Source organism: Meles meles, chromosome 5 (assembly GCF_922984935.1).
Source record: "Meles meles chromosome 5, mMelMel3.1 paternal haplotype, whole genome shotgun sequence".
NCBI lineage: Eukaryota > Metazoa > Chordata > Mammalia > Carnivora > Mustelidae > Meles > Meles meles.
In genome coordinates this window covers 87,486,486-87,508,082 of record NC_060070.1, presented here as the reverse complement: position 1 = coordinate 87,508,082, position 21,597 = coordinate 87,486,486, and the positions used below count along the sequence as shown (strand labels likewise).

The following is a 21,597-nucleotide window of genomic DNA, read 5'->3' as shown; positions in this document are numbered from 1 at the left end:
CCCTAAATCACACCATACAAAAATTAACTCAAAATGTATCAGAAATCTAAATGTAAGAGCTAAAATTATAAAACTGACATAAAAAAACATAGTAGTAAATCTTCATGACCCTGGATTAGGCAACCATGTTCTAGATATGATACTAAGTCACAAGCAACAAAAGAAAAAAAAAGGTAAGCTGGAAATCATCAATATTTTAAAAATTTGCATTTCAAATTCAGAAGCAGAAGGCAGAATGGTGGTTTCAAGGGAGTGGGGAGGAGGGAGAATGTGGAGTTACAGTTTAATAGACATAAAATACCAGATTTATAAGATGAAAGGAGTTACAGGGATGTAAATTAGTAATGTTTACACAACAATGTTAATGTCTTTAATACTACTGAACTGTATACCTAAAAAGTGATTTGTAAGGACCTATTTAGAAATTGTCCCTGCTCCCCTTCCCCCAGGGGATTTACTTGGATACAATTCCCGGAAACAAGCTCCAGGTAACGAACCCCAGATGGAAGGGTGGGTCAGGCCAGGTGGAGACACCCAGTCAGTGGGGGGTTTGCATACTGTCTCCCTGGTTACCAAGGAATAGGGACCCCCGCCCTCTGGGAGCCTTTTTGGCGCCAATCCTAATCAAGGTGTAATGTGCTGGTTCTAATGTCCACTAGGGTAAATTGTAATTCGATTGGTCACCTAGCATCACTGTGGAGTTTCCTGTGTGTGTTACAATTTCACTGGTCACCTGTGCGTGGCCGACCGCATGGCCTTTGCCCTTAAAAGCTAGTCGGTGAGGAAATGACAGATGCTGGCGAGGATGCGGAGAAAGGGGAACATTCCCACACTGTTGGTGGGAATGCAAGCTGGTGCAACCATTCTGGAAAACAGCATGGAGGTTCCTCAAAATGTTGAAAATAGAACTACCCTATGACCCAGCAATTGCATTACTGGGTATTTACCCTAAACATACAAACGTAGTGATCCGAAGGGGCACGTGCACCCGAATATTTATAGCAGCAATGTCTACAATAGCCAAACTATGGAAAGAACCTAGATGTCCATCAACAGAAGAATGGATAAAGAAGATGTGGTATATATACACAATGGAATACTATGCAGCCATCAAAAGAAATGAAATCTTGCCATTTGTGACGACGTGGATGGAACTAGAGGGTATCATGCATAGTGAAATAAGTCAATCCGAGAAAGATAACTATCATATGATCTTCCTGATATGAAGACGTGGAGATGCAACAGGGGGGTTAAGGGGATAGGAGAAGAATAAATGAAACAAAATGGGATTGGGAGGGAGACAAACCATAAGTGACTCTTAATCTCACAAAACAAACTGGGGTTTGCTGGGGGGAGGTGGGGTTGGGAGAGGGGGAGGGGGGTTATGGACATTGGAGAGGGTATGTGCTATGGTGAGTGCTGTGAAGTGTGTAAACCTGGGGATTCACAAACCTGTACCCCTGGGGATAAAAATACATTATATGTTTATAAAAAAATAAGGATTAAATAAAAAATTAAAAAAAAAAAAAGCTAGTCTGTGAAACAGAGAAGGGTCACTCTCTCTTGTAAGAGGTGTGGCCCCGAACGTTCGGTTAGATTCTTGATGCTTGGCGCGAAATAAAGCTTTGCTTGACCTTCGCCTTATATCAGTCTCGCTCCTTTAATCACGGATCCATTATTTGGGCATAACATGATTAAGATTGTGGAGTCAAGATGGCAGAGAAGTAGCAGGCTGAGACTACATCAGGTAGCAGGAGATCAGCTAGATAGCTTATCTAAACATTGAAAACACCTACAAATCCAACAGGCAATCGAAGAGAAGAAGAACAGCAATTCTAAAAACAGAAAATCAACCACTTTCTGAAAGGTAGGACTGGCGGAGAGGTGAATCCAAAGTGATGGGAAGATAGACCGTAGGGGGAGGGGCCGGCTCCCGGCAAGCGGCAGAGCAACAGAGCACAAAATCAGGACTTTCAAAAATCTGTTCCACTGAGGGGCATTGCTCCAGAGGCTAAACCAGGGTGAAGCCCATGCGGGGTCAGCGTGGCCCCAGGTCCCACAGGGTCACAGAAGGATAGGGGGTGTCGGAGTGTCGCAGAGCTCGCAGGTATTAGAACAGGGAAGCTGGCTACAGAGACAGAGCTGAGGAATGAGCTCCCAGCTTGGGGTTACCTTGAACCGGTAGCAGGCTGGGTGAGCTCAGAGCGCAGCAGAAGGCCGGGGATACGGGAGTGATGGGGCGCTGTTCTCTAGGGGCGCACTGTGGAGAGGGGCCCCGGGCTCTTGGCTCCTCCGGGCTGGAGACTGGGAGGCCGCCATCTTCATTCCCGTCCTCCGCAACTCTACGGAAAGCATTCAGGGAACAAAAGGTCCCGAAAGCGAATCCGAGAGGATTACTTAGCCCGACCCCTGGTATGGGTGGTGCAATTCCACCTTGGGCAAAGACACCTGAGAGTCATAACAAGAAGTCCCTCCCCCAGAAGATCAACAAGAAATCCAGCCAGGACCAAGTTCACCTGGCAAAGAGAGCAGGTTCAATACCAAGCACAGCTGCGGAATTCCAGAGGAAGAGAAAGCAAAGCACAGAACTCATGGCTTTCTCCCCATGATTCTTTAGTCTTGCAGTTAATTTAATTTTTTTTCTTCTTCTGCTAAATTTTTTTTAACTTTTACCCTTTTCTTTTTTAACCTTTTTAACTAGTTTATCTAATATATATATTTTTTTCTTTTTTATATTTTGTCTTTATTTGTTTTCTTTTTTTAATTTTTTCTTTTTTTTTATGAACCTCTTTTTATTCCCTTTCTCCCCCCCCCCCCCCCCACGATTTGGAGTCTCTTCTGATTTGGTTAAAGTGCACTTTCCTGGGGTCTTTGCCACCTTTTTAGTATTTTACTTGCTCCTTCATATACTCTCATCTGCACAAAATGACAAGGCGGGAAAATTCACCACAAAAAAAAAAACAAAAGGCAGTACCAAAGGCTAAGGACCTAATCAATACAGACATTGGTAATATGTCAGATCTAGAGTTCAGAATGACGATTCTCAAGGTTCTAGTGGGGCTCGAAAAAGGCATAGAAGATATTAGAGAAAACTCTCTGGAGATATAAAAGCCCTTTCTGGAGAAATTAAAGAACTAAAATCTAACCAAGTTGAAATCAAAAAAGCTATTAATGAGGTGCAATCAAAAATGGAGGCTCTCGGGGCACCTGGGTGGCTCAGTGGGTTAAGCCGCTGCCTTCGGCTCAGGTCATGATCTCAGGGTCCTGGGATCAAGTCCCACATTGGGCTCTCTGCTCAGCAGGGAGCCTGCTTCCCTCTCTCTCTCTCTCTCTGCCTGCCTCCCTATCTACTTGTGATCTCTCTCTGTCAAATAAATAAAAAAAAAAAAATGGAGGCTCTCACTGCTAGGATCAATGAGGCAGAAGAAAGAATTAGTGATCTAGAAGACCAAATGACAGAGAATAAAGAAGCCGAGCAAAAGAGGGACAAACAGCTACTGGACCACGAGGGGAGAATTCGAGAGATAAGTGACACCATAAGACGAAACAACATTAGAATAATTGGGATTCCAGAAGAAGAAGAAAGAGAGAGGGGAGCAGAAGGTCTATTGGAGAGAATTACTGGAGAGAATTTTCCTAATATGGCAAAGGGAACAAGCATCAAAATCCAGGAAGTGCAGAGAACCCCCCTCAAAGTCAACAAGAATAGGTCCACACCCCGTCACCTAATAGTAAAATGTACAAGTCTTAGTGACAAAGGGAAAATCCTGAAAGCAGCCCGGGAAAAGAAGTCTGTAACATACATTGGTAAAAATATTAGATTGGCAGCAGACTTATCCACAGAGACCTGGCAGGCCAGAAAGAGCTGGCATGATATATTCAGAGCACTAAACGAGAAAAACATGCAGCCAAGAATACTATATCCAGCTAGACTATCATTGAAAATAGAAAGAGAGAGAAAAAGCTTTCAGGACAAATAAAAACTGAAAGAATTTGCAAACACCAAACCAGCTCTACAGGAAATATTGAAAGGGGTCCTCTAAGCAAAAAAGCCTAAAAGTAGTAGCTCAGAAAGGAACAGAGACAATATACAGTAACCGTCACTTTACAGGCAAAACAATGGCACTAAATTCATATCTATCAATAGTTACCCTGAATGTTAATGGGCTAAATGTCCCAATCAAAAGACACAGGGTATCAGAATGGATAAAAAAACAAAACCCATCAGTATATTGCCTACAAGAAACTCATTTTAGACGCGAAGACACTTCCAGATTTAAAGTGAGGGGATGGAAAACAATTTACCATGCTAAATGGCATCAGAAGAAAGCTGGGGTGGCAATCCTTATATCAGATCAATTAGATTTTAAGCCAAAGACTATAATAAGAGATGAGGAAGGACACTATATCCTACTCAAAGGGTCTGTCCAACAAGAAGATCTAACAATTTTAAATATCTATGCCCCTAATGTGGGAGCAGCCAACTATATCAACCAATTAATAACAAAATCAAAGAAACACATCAATAATAATACAATAATAGGGGACTTGAACACTCCCCTCACTGAAATGGACAGATCATCCAAGCAAAAGATCAACAAGGAAATAAAGGCCTTAAATGACACACTGGACCAGATGGACATCACAGATATATTCAGAACATTTCATCCCAAAGCAACAGAATACACATTCTTCTCTAGTGCACATGGAACCTTCTCCAGAATAGATCACATCCTGGGTCACAAATCAGGTCTCAACTGGTATCAAAAGATTGGGATCATTCCCTGCATATTTTCAGACCACAATGCTCTGAAGCTAGAACTCCATCACAAGAGGAAATTTGGAAAGAACCCAAATACATGGAGACTAAACAGCATCCTTCTAAAGAATGAATGGGTCAACCAGGAAATTAAAGAATTGAAAAAATTCATGGAAACAAATGATAATGAAAACACAACGGTTCAAAATCTGTGGGAACAGCAAAGGCAGTCCTGAGAGGAAAATATATAGTGGTACAAGCCTTTCTCAAGAAACAAGAAAGGTCTCAAGTATACAACCTAATCCTACACGTAAATGAGCTGGAGAAAGAACAAGAAAGAAACTCTAAACTCAGCAGGAGAAGAGAAATCATTAAAGATCAGAGCAGAAATCAATGAAATAGAAACCAAAAAAACAATAGAAAAAATCAATGAAACTAGGAGCTGGTTCTTTGAAAGAATCAATAAGATTGATAAACCCCTGGCCAGACTTATCAAAAAGAAAAGAGAAAGGACCCAAATAAATAAAATCATGAAAGAGGAGAGATCACAACTAACACCAAAAAAATACAGACAATTATAAGAACATACTATGAGAAACTCTACGCCAACAAATTGGACAATCTGGAGGAAATGGATGCATTCCTAGAGACATATAAGCTACCACAACTGAACCAGGAAGAAATAGAAAGCCTGAACAGGCCCATAACCAGTAAGGAGATTGAAACAGTCATCAAAAATCTCCAAACAGGGCGCCTGGGTGGCTCAGTGGTTTGGGCCGCTGCCTTCGGCGCGGTCATGGTCTCAGGGTCCTGGGATCGAGTCCCGCGTCGGGCTCTCTGCTCGGCGGGGAGCCTGCTTCCCTCTCACTCTCTCTGCCTGCCTCTCTGCCTACTTGTGATCTCTCTCTGTCATAAATAAAAAAAATAAAATAAAAAATAAAACCTTAAAAAAAAAAAATCTCCAAACAAACAAAAGCCCAGGGCCAGACAGCTTCCCAGGGGAATTCTACCAAACATTTAAAGAAGAACTCATTCCTATTCTCCTGAAACTGTTCCAAAAAATAGAAATGGAAGGAAAACTTCCAAACTCATTTTATGAGGCCAGCATCACCTTGATCCCAAAACCAGACAAGGATCCCACCAAGAAAGAGAACTACAGACCAATATCCTTGATGAACACAGATGCAAAAATTCTCGCCAAAATACTAGCCAATAGGATTCAACAGTACATTAAAAGGATTATTCACCACGACCAAGTGGGATTTATTCCAGGGCTGCAGGGTTGGTTCAACATCTGCAAATCAATCAATGTGATAGAACACATTAATAAAAGAAAGAACAAGAACCATATGATACTCTCAATAGATGCTGAAAAAGCATTTGACAAAGTACAGCATCCCTTCCTGATCAAAACTCTTCAAAGTGTAGGGATAGAAGGCACATACCTCAATATTATCAAAGCCATCTATGAAAAACCCACCGCAAATATCATTCTCAATGGAGAAAAACTGAAAGCTTTTCCGCTAAGGTCAGGAACACGGCAGGGATGTCCATTATCACCACTGCTATTCAACATAGTACTAGAAGTCCTGGCCTCAGCAATCAGACAACAAAAAGAAATTAAAGGCATCCAAATTGGCAAAGAAGAAGTCAAACTATCACTCTTCACAGATGATATGATACTATATGTGGAAAACCCAAAAGACTCCACTCCAAAACTGCTAGAACTTGTACAGGAATTCAGTAAAGTGTCAGGATATAAAATCAATGCACAGAAATCAGTTGCATTTCTGTACACCAACAACAAGACAGAAGAAAGAGAAATTAAGGAGTCAATCCCATTTACAATTGCACCCAAAACTATAAGATACCTGGGAATAAACCTAACCAAAGAGGCTAAGAATCTATATGCAGAAAACTATAAAGTACTCATGAAAGAAATTGAGGAAGACACAAAGAAATGGAAAAATGTTCCATGCTCCTGGATTGGAAGAATAAATATTGTGAAAATGCCTATGCTACCTAAAGCAATCTACACATTTAATGCAATCCCTATCAAAATACCATCCATTTTTTTCAAAGAAATGGAACAAATAATCCTAAAATTTATATGGAACCAGAAAAGACCTCAAATAGCCAAAGGAATATTGAAAAAGAAAGCCAAAGTTGGTGGCATCACAATTCCGGACTTCAAACTCTATTACAAAGCCATCATCATCAAGACAGCATGGTACTGGCACAAAAACAGACACACAGATCAATGGAACGGAATAGAGAGCCCAGAAATAGACCCTCAACTCTATGGTCAACTAATCTTCGACAAAGCAAGAAAGAATGTCCAATGGAAAAAAGACAGCCTCTTCAATAAATGGTGCTGGGAAAATTGGACAGCCACATGCAGAAAAATGAAATTGGACCACTTCCTTACACCACACATGAAAATAGACTCAAAATGGATGAAGGACCTCAATGTGAGAAAGGCATCCATCAAAATCCTTGAGGAGAACGCAGGCAGCAACCTCTTCGACCTCAGCCGCAGCAACATCTTCCTAGGAACAGCGGCAAAGGCAAGGGAAGCAAGGGCAAAAATGAACTATTGGGATTTCATCAGGATCAAAAGCTTTTGCACAGCAAAGGAAACAGTTAACAAAACCAAAAGACAACTGACAGAATGGGAGAAGATATTTGCAATCGACACATCAGATAAAGGGCTAGTATCCAAAATCTATAAGGAACTTAGCAAACTCAACACCCAAAGAACAAACAATCCAATCAAGAAATGGGCAGAGGACATGAACAGATATTTCTGCAAAGAAGACATCCAGATGGCCAACAGACACATGAAAAAGTGCTCCACATCACTCAGCATCAGGGAAACACAAATCAAAACCACAATGAGATACCACCTCACACCAGTCAGAATGGCTAAAATTAACAAGTCAGGAAATGAGAGATGCTGGCGAGGATGTGGAGAAAGGAGAACACTCCCACACTGTTGGTGGGAATGCAAGCTGGTGCAACTATTCTGGAAAACAGCATGGAGGTTCCTCAAAATGTTGAAAATAGAACTACCCTATGACCCAGCAATTGCACTACTGGGTATTTACCCTAAACATACAAACGTAGTGATCCGAAGGGGCACGTGCACCCGAATGTTTATAGCAGCAATGTCTACAATTGCCAAACTATGGAAAGAACCTAGATGTCCATCAACAGATGAATGGATAAAGAAGATGTGGTATATATACACAATGGAATACTATGAAGCCATCAAAAGAAATGAAATCTTGCCATTTGCAATGACATGGATGGAACTAGAGGGTATCATGCTTAGTGAAATAAGCCAATCAGAGAAAGACAACTATCATATGATCTCCCTGATATGAGGACGTGGAGATGCAACATGGGGGGTTAGGGGGATAGGAGAAGAATAAATGAAACAAGATGGAATTTGAGGGAGACAAACCAAAAATGACTCTTAATCTCACAAAACAGACTGGGGTTGCTGGGGGAGGTGGGGTTGGGAGAGGGGGAGGGGGTTATGGACCTTGGGGAGGGTATGTGCTATGGTGAGTGCTGTGAAGTGTGTAAACCTGGTGATTCACAGACCTGTACCCCTGGGGATAAAAATACATTATATGTTTATTAAAAAAAAGAAGAAGAAGAAAGGATGAATACCCAATTTTTGTAGCAACATGGATGGGACTGGAAGTGATTATGCTGAGTGAAATAAGTCAAGAAGAGAGAGTCAAGTATCATATGGTTTCACTTATTTGTGGAACATAACAAATGACATGGAGGAGTTTGGGAGATGGAGAGGAGAAGGAAGTTGAGGGAAATTTGAAGGGGAGGCGAACCATAAGAGACTATGGACTCTGAAAAACAACCTGAGGGTTTTGAAGGGGCGGGTGTGGGAGGTTGGGGGAACCAGGTGGTGGGTAATAGGGAGGGCACGTATTGCATGGAGCACTGGGTGTTGTGCAAAAACAATGAATACTGTTACGCTGAAAAAATAAATTAATCAATTTAAAAAAAAAGAACAAACTAAAAAAATAAAATAAAATAAATAAATAAAAAGACAACCCATTTTTTAAAAAGCAAAGGATTTAAGTTCACATTTCTCCAAATAAGATGGATGAGTGGCCAATAAGAACAAGAAAAGATGTTCAACATCATTAGCCATTAGGAGAATGAAGCAGTGGTACAGAGGACAACATGGATAAACGTTTTAACTTTATGCTAAATGAAAGAAGCCAGTCTCAAAAGGCTACATATTGTATGAGTCCATCTATATTACGTGTCCAGAAAAGGCAGATCCATAGAGATGGAAAAGTAGATTCATGGCTACCAGTAACTAGGGAAAGAGGGAGAAGATGGAGTGGCTGCTAACAGATATGGGGTTTTTCTTGGCAAGATGAAAGTGTTCTAAAATTTGATAATTACAGTGGCTGTGCAACTCTATGAATATATGAAAAATCACTGAACTGTATACTTTGAAACAGTAAATTTTATGGTATGTAAATTATACCCCAATAAAGTTATTAAAACAATAATACTAAAGCTTTAAAATGTATAAAACTTTTTTCTAGAGATGGTGACTTATAAAAAAACAAGAATTAAGTTTGCACTTACAGCTTTGCTCTGCAATTTGTTGAAAGAATATCTCAAAGTATCAACTGCTTCTGATTCTTCTTTGGTCACTTCAACTTCAAATCTATTTAAAATAGCATAGGCTTCCTGGAAAGTGAGAGAGAGTTCAGAAACATCACAAGGAAAGCAAATGCCAAATGATTTAGATGCCTTCTAGAAATACATTCCTATTCTTCCTATTCTTAGAAGAAGAGAGTATATTCTAGAAGAGTGGCTCCCCAAATTAAACACACATATAAAGCACCTCTAGATTCTCCCTGATACCTGATATTGACTCTACATCTTGGGTCCTGAAATCTACATTTAATAAGCACCTAGTTGATTCTGATGGAGATGCAGGCAGATCACACTGAAATACTATCTTAGTCGGGGCACCTGGGTGGCTCAGTTGCCTGAGCATCTGATCCTTGGTCTCAGCTCAGGTCTTGATCTCACAGTTATGAGTTCGTGCCCCACACTGGGCTCCACACTGGGCTGGAGCTTAAATTTAAAAAAATAAAAGAAAAGAAAGAAATACTAGCCTAGAAAATATCTCTAGGATCATTTTCTCCTCTTTGATCTCCTCTCTCCTCTTTGATCTTTGTCCAACACCATGCAAAATATCTTCTCATTACTCTATTAAAATATGCACTGGCTATATAAAGAACAGAATGAAACAATGATGTGGAGATATTCTGAAGAAAAAAAAACTTGAATGGTCAAAGGGATGGACCGGCAACTGGATTTACTAAAAGAATTCATGCTGAAGAATAAGGCTTCTGGGGCGCCTGGGTGACTCAGTGGGTTAAGCATTCAACTCTTGATTTTGGCTCATGTCATGATTACAAGGTCATGAGATTGAGCCCTGCATCAGGCTCCACACTGGGCATGGACCTTGCTTAAGGACCTTGCCCCTCCTCCACCACTCACACAAGTGCGCTCATTCTCTTTAAAAAAAAAAAAAAAGTAATAAAATAAATTAAGAGTCTGATTTTTATTAATACCTTGAGCCAGGAATTTAAATATTAGTCAGAATTAACTTGTGGTAGACAAAATAATGGTCCTCTCCAATGCTGTCCACATCCTAATCTCCAGAGCCTGTGAATGTTACTTTACATGGCAAAAGGGACTTTACAAATATGATTATGTTTAAAAAAAGAAAACTTGAGTTGGGGAGATTATCCCGGACAAACTGGGTGCACCCAGTGTAATCACAAAGGTCCTTATGAGGGAAAGAGGGAGGAGGAGAGTAAAGCCAGAGAAGATGTATAAACTAAAGCAAGGGAAGGAGTGATGCCACTGCTGGAAGGAGCTGTGAGCCAAGGAATGCAGGTGGCTTGTAGAAGCTAGAAGAGAAGCTAAAAAGCAAGGAATGGACTCTCTCCTAGAGCCTCCAGAAAGAATACAGCCCTTCTGACATCTTGATTCTAACTCCGTATAATCCATTTTCAGACTTACGATCTGTAGAACTGTGAAATAATACCTTTATGTTATTTTAAGCCATTAAGTTTATGGTAATTTCTTATAGCCAGAGTAGGAAACTAATATAGTACTCCACCCTAAAAACATCTCTGGTTGATGTTAGTTCCAACAAACTGCTATTGAGCCTAAGTGGACTCTTCCCACCATGCTGCCCTCAGCATGCCATTGGTCGTGAATGAGACCTAAAACCAGTTTCTAAAGAAAGTCAAAGATATTTGGGGAACTTGCCTAGAATGTTGGGATTGACATGAAAGAACACAAGAATTCATTTTTGTAAAATGTTGGTGCTAGCCTAAAAAACTGAACACTGTCTAGACCAGTTCAGCATTATCAATATTTTAATTAATATATTTATATTATATATTAATATTTTAATTAATATTTTCCTCTGTATACTGTTCACTGTTGGTAATTGTCAAAACCCCTCCAAGGACACCAAATTAGAAAGAAGAAACTGGCAGACTGTGCCATAAAATAGATGAAGAAAGGATGTTAACAGAACAATTTTTTAGTGTCTTTTTTAAAAAAAATTTTCAAGAAAGAAAAATGTGATCATTTCTTACTTCAATTGGTCCCAAAGTCATGTCCATTTGAATTTCATTATCACGGATAGATGATAAGGCTTCCATTGCAAACCTGACATCATCTAAATCACGAATAGGTCTAGATAACTTTTTCAAGTATTCATTGATAAATGCTATCATGTCTGACATTTTCTTTTTGTATTCTTCATTCAAGTAGCGACAGAGTAACATCTTCCACGCCTTAGCCTCAATTGATAAGGCCAATTTCATTGGCTCTGGGGAAGAGGAAGAATGATCAGAATGGAATACAACTGACATTCTGAAACTATTTCTTTCTTGTCTAATCTGAACATCTCTAACTGCACTGTCCTACTTGATGATCCTAGCTCCAAACAGTCAACTCTATCTTACCAATCCTTACACATTCCTCTTTTCTTCTCTTAGTATCCCTTGACCCCCCAGGCCTGCCGCACTTGAAATATGACTGCTCCCCGCCAACTTCCAACAGTTAGACCAGAGAGCTGAGGTAACATACAGCCAGCTCATTGGTTGGGACTGAGAGATCCTCTCGTGAGGTCTGCACCTCATGGGCCTGCCTTGTCCTTTTCTTCAGTCCCCAAGCATTCAGCCCATCTCCCTACTTCTTTAGAACCGTTGCTGCCTATTCCATTTCTGAGTTCTCTCTCTCTCTAAAATCGAGCCCCCAGCCAACTCTCACACTGTGCTGGAGTTGATTTTTGTATGAGGAATCACAGTGCTAACCACGATGAAAAAACAAATAGGAAATTTAAATAATAGTAATAATAACAGGTAAACTATTTTTTCAAAAGTCTATACTTCTTGGAATTATTGCCCCTGAAGCATAGCTTCTGATTTCTAACTAAATATTCCCTTCGAGCATTTGTGATTCTTCCCCCAGTTAAATCCCTTCTTTATAGATATAGTAACAGCATTTAAGGGACTAACTCAGTCAGATGAGCTGCCGACTCTTGATTTCAGCTCAGGTCATGATCTCAGGGTGGTGGGATCAAGCCCGGCGTCTGGCTCCTTGCTCAGTGGAGAGTCTGCTTGAGATTCTCTCTGTCCCTCTCTCTCTGCCCCCCTCCCCTGCCTCCCATGCTCTCTCTCTCAAATAAACAAATAAACCTTTAAAAAAAACAATAACAGTGTTTCATATTTATTGAACATCAACTATTTGCCAAGTAGTATGCTAAGTGTCCCATATAAAGCAGTTCATGTGGTGAGCTCTATCATTACCACCAACAGAAGGAATGGGGTTAAAGAGGTCGGGTAAACTGAATAGTCAAATTTGAGAGCCACAGTTACCCTTATTCCTTAAGGATATATCTGAAAATCTACTTAAGGTGAATAGTTGATGTAAAATAGGTCATTCAAATATCTTCTGAGAATAAAATCCCACAAACTTCTGACAAGACTGTACCACTGTAACCATGGCATCCACCATAACTCAGTTTTAAACCCAATCTATAGACGGCCTGACCTCAGGTCACATACTTCTGCCACCCAATCAGCATCAGTCTCTCCCTTCTGAATGTCAACCAATAGAAAAGAACATAGGGATAAGCCCGCCTCTGTGTGCCAACCAATCAAAAACAACCTCACGTGAGTAAACATCTTTCCACAGATGGTATTAACCTATTTACACCCACAGTCCTGAAAGCCCATGCTACCCAGACACCCCATATGAGTGTACTGTCCTGGCGACACCTGCACCTGACCAGCATCACTCTCCCTTACTCTTGTAATCAGTAAAACCAGGTTGGGCTTTTTATTTCAGATATTAAGTGGCTGTCTTATCATCCTTTGATACTCTAATCCCAAGTGGATTAACATCTCAGGAAACCTCAAATTGTTTCATTCCTTCTCATGTATGCAATTCCTTCCTCACAGTAACCTGAAAAAGAGTTTCACCTGTCGCTTCATTGTTTGACTGCCAATTAAGGAATTGCATTGTACGCAGTATATTAAGCCACCCTGATATAATATTATATGCAAAGAATATATAATAATATATATATAACACACATTGTATATATACATATATATAACATATATATGAACAATATTAGTGGTCCAGAAATATTTGATATTTATAAAATTGTACCAAAGTAGCTTCATAACTGTTTTCTAAGTAAAGCAACATTTCATGTGAAACTAGATACTATATATAACATTTTTTAAATACCTGTATGCATTTCAAGGGCTCCCACAACAATAACAGGCTTCAACTCATCGATCTCCTGTTCAAAAGTAGCAAAGTGTAGAATCTCTGATCTGATTTCAGTCAGAGAGGGGTTGTTAGCCAAAAACTCCTGTAGTAAGGAAACAGTGTTTTCTTTAGCTTTTTAATAGTATAAACCTCACATTGCATTTTTTTGTTTTGTTTTATTTTGTTTGTTTATATACTTTTCCACTCGTATGTGAGGCTAGTAGCTCAGTAAAGAGAGGGATGAGCCAGGAGTACCAGAAGATGAGGTTATGTGAAGGAATGTCATAGTCTACCATGAATAACAATAACAATAATAATAATAATAAGTTATTCATGTGTCCTTGGGTCTCTAACCAAAAAGACAGCTGTATCTATGTAAGTGTGAGACGCTCTCAAATACCCAGCCTCTGAATGTGTCTGGGACGTAATCGGTACTCAACTGTTTACGCAAATTAAATGAAATCTGCCTGAGCCTCATTCCTTTCAGTTGCCTCCAAGTGTCGTTGGGAGAACTGCAGAAAATCGAGTATGTTAGGAGCTGGGCATTTACAGGTTCCTGACCTCTGCTCAGGAGTTCCTGTCATGGTCACTGACGCTTTCCTGGTCCTCTGCCACTGGTTAGATATAAACAACCCAAACCCAGAATGTATCACAAGTACCAGAAACAGACCTTCACTTTCACATCTCGATCTTCGGTCCACAGCGTCTTATACTTTTGAAAGTCCTGCAAAGCTTCATGAGCCACCTTTCGCAGAGAATTCACAGAGGAAGAAAGGAGGAGAACCAACTTGGAAATATCCTTGTGTTCTGCTACCCCTGGATAAAAATTCTTCAGCTTCCTTGCAGGAATAATTTCTTCAAAAGATCCTAAAAACATATGTCAGATGTTTTTTCTATGTAGATAACTTCTATATGCAACTTTAAATATTATCAATGTTAATATTCGTAGACTTTTTTTCAAGCTGTTGTTTTTAAAAGACTCTTCCTCCAAGTAATTAGAACTATTCTCTTATGCCTTCACTTACTCTTATTAAACCACTGTGTCAGATTCTGAAGTCTAGATTTCTTTAATGTGGGGAAACTCTTTTCAGAGAAGAGAAAGACACTGATGAACCACCCCTCCCCCAAAATAAGTCCTCCAAGGAAAGATCAAAAGCACTGACATTGCTGTCCCACAGAAAAGCATGGTGGTTTAAAGAGAGGCACCGTATTTATTATCTAAATAACTTTAGGCAGTTTTTTAATCTTCATGAAAATACTTGTGAGGATTAAATGAGACAACATATGTTCATCTTAGCTCAACATCTGGTATATCTAGATCATGCAATCACTATTAACCACGACTATAAGCATCTCTTGGCAAAATCTGATCATGTCACTGCTTTGCTCAAAATTCTCAAGTATTGGGGAATCCAACAGACTATACAGATATGTTTGGATCAAACAATGCCTTGCTTTTTCAAAACAGTTGTGAACAATTAAAAAGCATGATCTTTCATGCAAAATGCCAGATCTCTAACTTCTCTTTTAAGAAGGTTTAATCTGGGGTGCCTGGGTGGCTCAGTCAGTTAAGCATCTGCCTTTGGCTCAGGTCATGATCCCAGGGTCCTAGGATCGAGCCCCACGTTGGGCTTCCTGCTCAGTGGGGAGTCTGCTACTCCCCCTGCTTGTGCTTTCTCTCTCTCCAGTTAATAAGAAAACTTAAAAAAAAATTTTCTTAATAAAAAGATTTGATCTAGGGCATCTTGTTGGCTCAATTTTTTATGTGTCCAATCCTTGATTTCAGCTCAGGTCATGATCTCAGGGTTGTGAGATCAAGCCCCAAGTCAAGCCCTACCCTGGGCTCCATGCTGGGCATGAAGCCTGCTTAAGATTCTCTTTCTATCCCTCCTCTCTCTTTTTCTCTCTCTCAAACAATTTTTTAAAAAGAAATAAAAATAAAAATGAAAAGCTTTAATCTGGTAGCACAGGACCCATGTTCCTACATGGCAACAATTAGCCAAAGCTGAGAAGCATCTCCTAAAAGAGGATTCCTGTTGAATTTGCCACGGTCTTTTCTTAAGACCAGGTCACTCATTTGCTCTTTTGTCTTAATTTTAATCAAAATCAAAGCAAAAGAAACTACAAGGTATTGGCTTAATTAGCTAAGTAACTAATGTTGCAAGTCCTGGCAGTTCTATCCCTTTTACTGCACAGAAGCATTCCCCGGTGTAGCTCTACTTCATTTTGTTTGTCCATTGGCTGGTTTTTGGACATCTGGTTTGCTACCAATTTGAAGCTATTAGGAATAATGCGGCGGTGAACATTCACACTTTCACATGGACAAATGATTTCATTTCTCTTGGGTATATTCCTGGGGGTGGAATTCCTGAGCCAAATGGCAAAGTTATGTTCAGCTTTTTAAGGAAGTGGCAAACCAGTTCCAAAGTGGCTGTACCTTTCTATACATTCCCTTCAGTAATGCATCAGAGTTCCAAGTTCTTTGTGAACAACTACTATTGTAGATTTTTTAAAATTTTTATCTATTCCAGTAGGTGTGCAGTGGTATATCATCATAGTTTTAACCTGCATTTCCCTAATAATTACTGATGCTGAGTATCTTTCCATGTGTTTTTTAGCCATTTATGCATCCTCTTTGTTGAACTCATCTTTTGCCCATTTGGGGGGGTGATGGTCTTCTTATTACTCAGTTTGAGTTCTTTATATATATTCTGAATACAAGTACTTTATATCAGATGCATGAATTGCAAATATATTCTCCAAATGTGTGGCTTCTCCTTTTAATTTTTTAAATGGCGTCTTTTGAAGAGCAAAAGTTTTTAAATTGGTTGAACTCCAATTGGTCTATTTTCTTTGTTATGGATCACATTTTTACTGTCATTTCTGAGAAATTTTTATCTAACCCCAAATCACTAACTTCTTATATGATCTCTTCTAAAATTTTTATAGTTTCAGTCCTTCTTTTCTTTAAAAAAAATTTATTATGTTTTGTTAGTCACCATACAGTACATCATAGTGTTTGATGTAGTGTTCCATGATTTATTGTTTGTCTATAACACCCAGTGCTCCATGCAATACGTGCCCTTCTTAATACCCATAACCAGACTAACTCATCCCCTACCCTACTCCCCTCTAAAAGCTTCAGTTTGTTATAGTTGACTTTGAGTTAATTTCTTTGAATATTGTGAGGTAAGATACCAACTCCATTTTTTTGCATATGTATGTCTAATTTTGCAGATGTATGTCTAATTGTTCCTGCACCAGAGGCAATCCATTACCCCATTTTCTTGACTTGATATCCTTTCAGAAAGTCAGTTGACTCTAAAGTTTATATCTGGGTTGCCTATCTGTCCCACTGATCTAAATGTCTCTCCTTAGGCCAACACTGTACTGTTTTGATTACTGTAAATTTATAGTATGTTTTGAAATCAACTCATGCAACTACTCTAGCTTTACTATCTTTTTTCAAAATTATATTGGCTATTACAGTTTCTTTGAATTTTCCTATTCCTTATTCAAATTTTAGGATCAACTCAATTTCGGCAAAACCACTTTCTAGGATTTTGATGGAGTTTCCACTAAATCTATAGATTAATTTGGGAGAATTGCCATTTTTAGCAGTACTGAGTCTTCCAATCCATGAACATGGTGTACCTTTCAGCAATGTTTTGTAGCTTCCAGTGTACAGGACTTACCACTTCTGTTAAACGTATTCTTTGTGACATTATTGTAATGAAATTGTTTTTTTTTTAAATTTCATTTTCAGATTGTTCATTCCTAGTATTTAGAAATATAATTGAGCCTTTATATCGACTTCATACCCTGCATACTTGTTGAACTCATTTATTAGTTCTAATAGTCTTGCATGTGTATGTATTCCTGAGGATGTTTTTGCATCTAACATTACATGATAATGTTATCTGTTAATAAAGCCAGTTCTGTCTCTTCCTTTCCAGTCTGTATATCTTTAATTTCTTATTAAAGCCACTAGATTTGCTGGGTATTTACCCCAAAGATACAGATGTAGTGAAAAGAAGGGCCATTTGTACCCCAATGTTTATTGCAGCAATGGCTACGGTCGCCAAACTGTGGAAAGAACCAAGATGCCCTTCAACGGATGAATGGATAAGGAAGATGTGGTCCATATACACAATGGAGTATTATGCCTCCATCAGAAAGGACGAATACCCAACTTTTGTAGCAACATGGACGGGACTGGAAGAAATTATGCTGAGCGAAATAAGTCAAGCAGAGAGAGTCAAGTATCATATGGTCTCACTTATTTGTGGAGCATAACAAATAACATGGAGGACATGGGGAGATGGAGAGGAGAGGGAGTTGAGGGAAACTGGAAGGGGAGATGAACCATGAGAGACTATGGACTCTGAAAAACAACTAGAGGGTTATGAAGGGGTGGTGGGGGGGGTGGGGGGGTTGGGAGGTTGAGGAACCAGGTGGTGGGTAATAGGGAGGGCACGTACTGCATGGAGCACTGGGTGTGATGCCAAAACAATGAACACTGTTATGCTGTAAATAAACAAATAAAAATTAAAAAAAAAAGCCACTAGATTAGGGGCTCCTGGGTATCTCAGTTGGTTAAACAACTGCCTTCGGCTCAGGTCATGGTCCTGGAGTCACGGGATTGAGTCCCCAGTCAGGCTCCCAGCTCCATGAGGAGTCTGCTTCTCCCTTTGACCTTCTCCCCTCTCATGCTCTCTCTTACTGTCTCTCTGTCAAATAAATAAATAAAAATCTTTAAAGCCACTAGATCAAATGTCCAGTATAATGTATCAATGTGGTGAAAGCTGGCATTCTTAACATGTTTCTGATCTTACGGGAAAATAATTTATTCTTTCACCATTAAGTTGGATGTTGACTGTAGGTTTTTCATAGTTGTCCTTTATCAGGTTGAAGAAGTTTAATTCTGTCCCCAGATTGTTGAATATGTTTATCATGAAAGAGAGCTGGATTTTACCAAATCCTTTCTGTGTCTACTGAGGTGATCATGTGATTTTGTCCTTTATTCTGTTATCAGGGTGTATTTTGTCATGTCAAACCAACCTTCTGGGATAATCCTCTTTTGGTCATAATAGATGCTCCTTTTTATGTGTTTCTGGATTCAGTTTGCTGATATTTTATTAAGGATCTCAGCACAGCTATTTAAATTTAAGTATCCTTTAAAGAATGTTTTTAAATATAAGGAAGTCAAACTTAGGGGTGCCTGGATGGCTCAGTCGTTAAGTGTCTGCATTAGTTCAGGTCCTGATCCCAGGGTCCTGGGATCCAGTCCCGCATCAGGCTCCCTGCTCAGCAGAAAGCTTGCTTCTCCCTCTCCCACTCTCCCTGCTTGTGTTCCCTCTCTCACTGTGTATCTCTTTGTCAAATAATAAATAAAATCTTGGGGGAAAAATAGAAGTCAAACTTAAACATATTTTCTTTTATGGTTTGACTTTCACGTGTCTTAAGAATTTTTCCCTACTCTAATGTCATAAATATATTTGTTATATTTGACTCGAGTGTTATAGAATATGTATATATATATATATATATATATATATATATATATATATTTAACAGTGCTACAAAATATAAAATAATGGGTTACGAATTTAAGATGCTTTTAAAATCTAATTTAAGGGGTGCTTGGGTGGCTCAGTCAGTTAAGTGTCTGCTTTCAGGTAAGGTCATGATCCCAATATCCTGGAATCAAGCCCTGAGTCCGGCTCCCTGCTCATCAAGGAGTCTATTTCTCCCTCTCCCTCTGCCTCTCTTCCTCCCTGTGCTCTCTCTCAAATGAATAAATAAATAAAAGTATATCTTAAATAAATAAATAACACATTCTTTCTCCTTCGATTAGTAAGTCTACCTGTGTCATATATCTAATTTTCATATATATGAGTATTGCTGTAACTCTGTCCTGATCCACTGGTCTATCTATTCTTGGACCCCTCAAAATTTAGAAACATTTATTTTGTTGTTTTAATTAGTCTGCCTTAATAGACAGACTAGATTGTTTTAATTAGTCTGTCATAATAACACTCCTTCCTATGTGTCAGGATAGGACCTCTTACCTTGTTTTCCTTCAAAATTTTGAGCTATTTTTGGCTCTTTACCCTTCCATATAATTTTACAGAAAAAAATTAAAATTAATTTAACAAATTGTATAAAAAATTCTGTTGTGATTTCATTGGAATTGTATCAAGTTCTATCAAGTTTGTAAATTAACTAACAAATGAAGTTCTTCATGTTGTGGATTTATTTCTATTTTTCATTATACCATTCCATAATAGTTATTTTCTCCAAAAATGCTATGCAAATATTTTTACATTTATTTATTAACTACTTCATGGTTTGTTTGTTTTTTAAATTTTGTTTATTTATTTGACAGACAGAGATCACAAGCCTGCAGAGAGGCAGGCAGAGAGAAGCAGGAGGAAGCAGGCTCCCTGCTAAGCAGAGAGCCCAATGCGGGACTCGATCCCAGGACCCTGAGATCATGACCTGAGCCAAAGGCAGAGGCTTAACCCACGGAGCCACCCAGGTGCCCCACTACTTTATGGTTTTGAGGCTATTGAAAAACCCATTTTTTCTATTACATTTTTCCCAGCTTTATTGAGATATAATTGACATATAATTCTATTACATTCTAATTGAATTATTGACCATTATAGAAATATTTTTTGTATGTTGGACTTTTATACATTAACATTATTGAACTTATTAGTTCTAATAGACATCTCTAGATTCATGGAATTTCCTATCCATGATCTTTAAAGTAAGGACAACCCTAGTTTTCCTTTCCAATTATTTCATTTTTTATTGCCTGATTTCTCCAATAAAATATTGAATAGAGGTGATGATAGCAGGTTTAACTGACTGAGCCACCCAGGCGCCCCTGGACAAATTATCAAACATTTCTGAAAAAAAGGATGGCACTAATATTTCCTTTGCCAGCTATTTTATGTGTATGTGCGAGACCCACTCGCATGCTTTTCCCCCAGACCTCCTTGCCTCTGATTTTCAATGTTGCTCCTTCTAGGTCTTGAACAACCAGTCTAGCCACCCATCATTGTCCAAAAGCCATGTATATCTTTGCTTCAGATCATTCACCTCTCCTTCAGAAGGATAGACTGCTTGAAGCTCTGCCTACTGGGGGAAAGTACCCTTCTTGCTGTCCTTAAGGGCCACTCCTTATAGTCTATAGTGCAGTAGTCCATTTTCAACTCACACCAATATATCAAACCAACTCAACATAGACTGGGCCTGAGATTTTTCACCCTCCATTAGCTGGTTTTAGGGAATACCCCATGAGACCACAGACAAAATCAGAGCAGTGTTGGTGCACGTAGAAAGGGTATATGGAGCCTGGGCCACCTGTTCTTGTAACTTACATGGTATCTTACTGTTTTTAATTTACATTTTACTGGTTACCAATGGAGAGGATGTAGTTTTAGAAAAAAAAATGTTTGACTTTTCTTTTAGGTTCATGTATAAATGAGATTACATGATATTTGTCTGTGTCTGGCTTATTTCATTTGGTATAACACCCTTCAGGTTCTCCTTGTTGTGAACAGAGGCAGGGTTTCATTCTTTTAAAGTTGAATAATATTCCGTTGTTAAAAAAAAAAAAAAGTCAAACCCATAGTAACACAGAGTAGCACAATGGTTACCAGAGGCTGAGGGGTGGAGAAAAGGGGCGATATTGATCAAAGGGTACAAACTTTCAGTTATGAGTAAGGTCTGAGATTTAATGTACAACATGGTGACGACAGATACTACCAATGTGCTGTACACTTGAAGTTTGCTAAGAGAGTAGATTTTAAATTATTTTACCATATGCATATACCAAAAAATGCTAACTGTGGGAGGTGATGGACATGTTAATTACTTTGTGGTAATCATATACATATATCAAAACATCACATTTATATCCTAAATATATACAATTTTTACTTCTCAATAATTTGGCTTTC

General features: G+C 39.0%; 1 protein-coding gene across 1 annotated transcript in view; it reads right to left on the bottom strand.

Moving 5' to 3' along the window:
- The window catches only part of DNAH8 (dynein axonemal heavy chain 8), a 348,142-nt gene that overhangs the window by 223,916 nt on the left and 102,629 nt on the right, over positions 1 to 21,597 (bottom strand). The window contains exons 23-26 of the mRNA XM_046005485.1: positions 14,295 to 14,491; positions 13,601 to 13,727; positions 11,434 to 11,669; positions 9,392 to 9,496 (exon numbers count right to left, since the gene is read on the bottom strand). Of these exons, the coding sequence (XP_045861441.1) occupies positions 9,392 to 9,496; positions 11,434 to 11,669; positions 13,601 to 13,727; positions 14,295 to 14,491 (665 nt within the window). The remainder of the gene's footprint in view (positions 1 to 9,391; positions 9,497 to 11,433; positions 11,670 to 13,600; positions 13,728 to 14,294; positions 14,492 to 21,597) is intronic.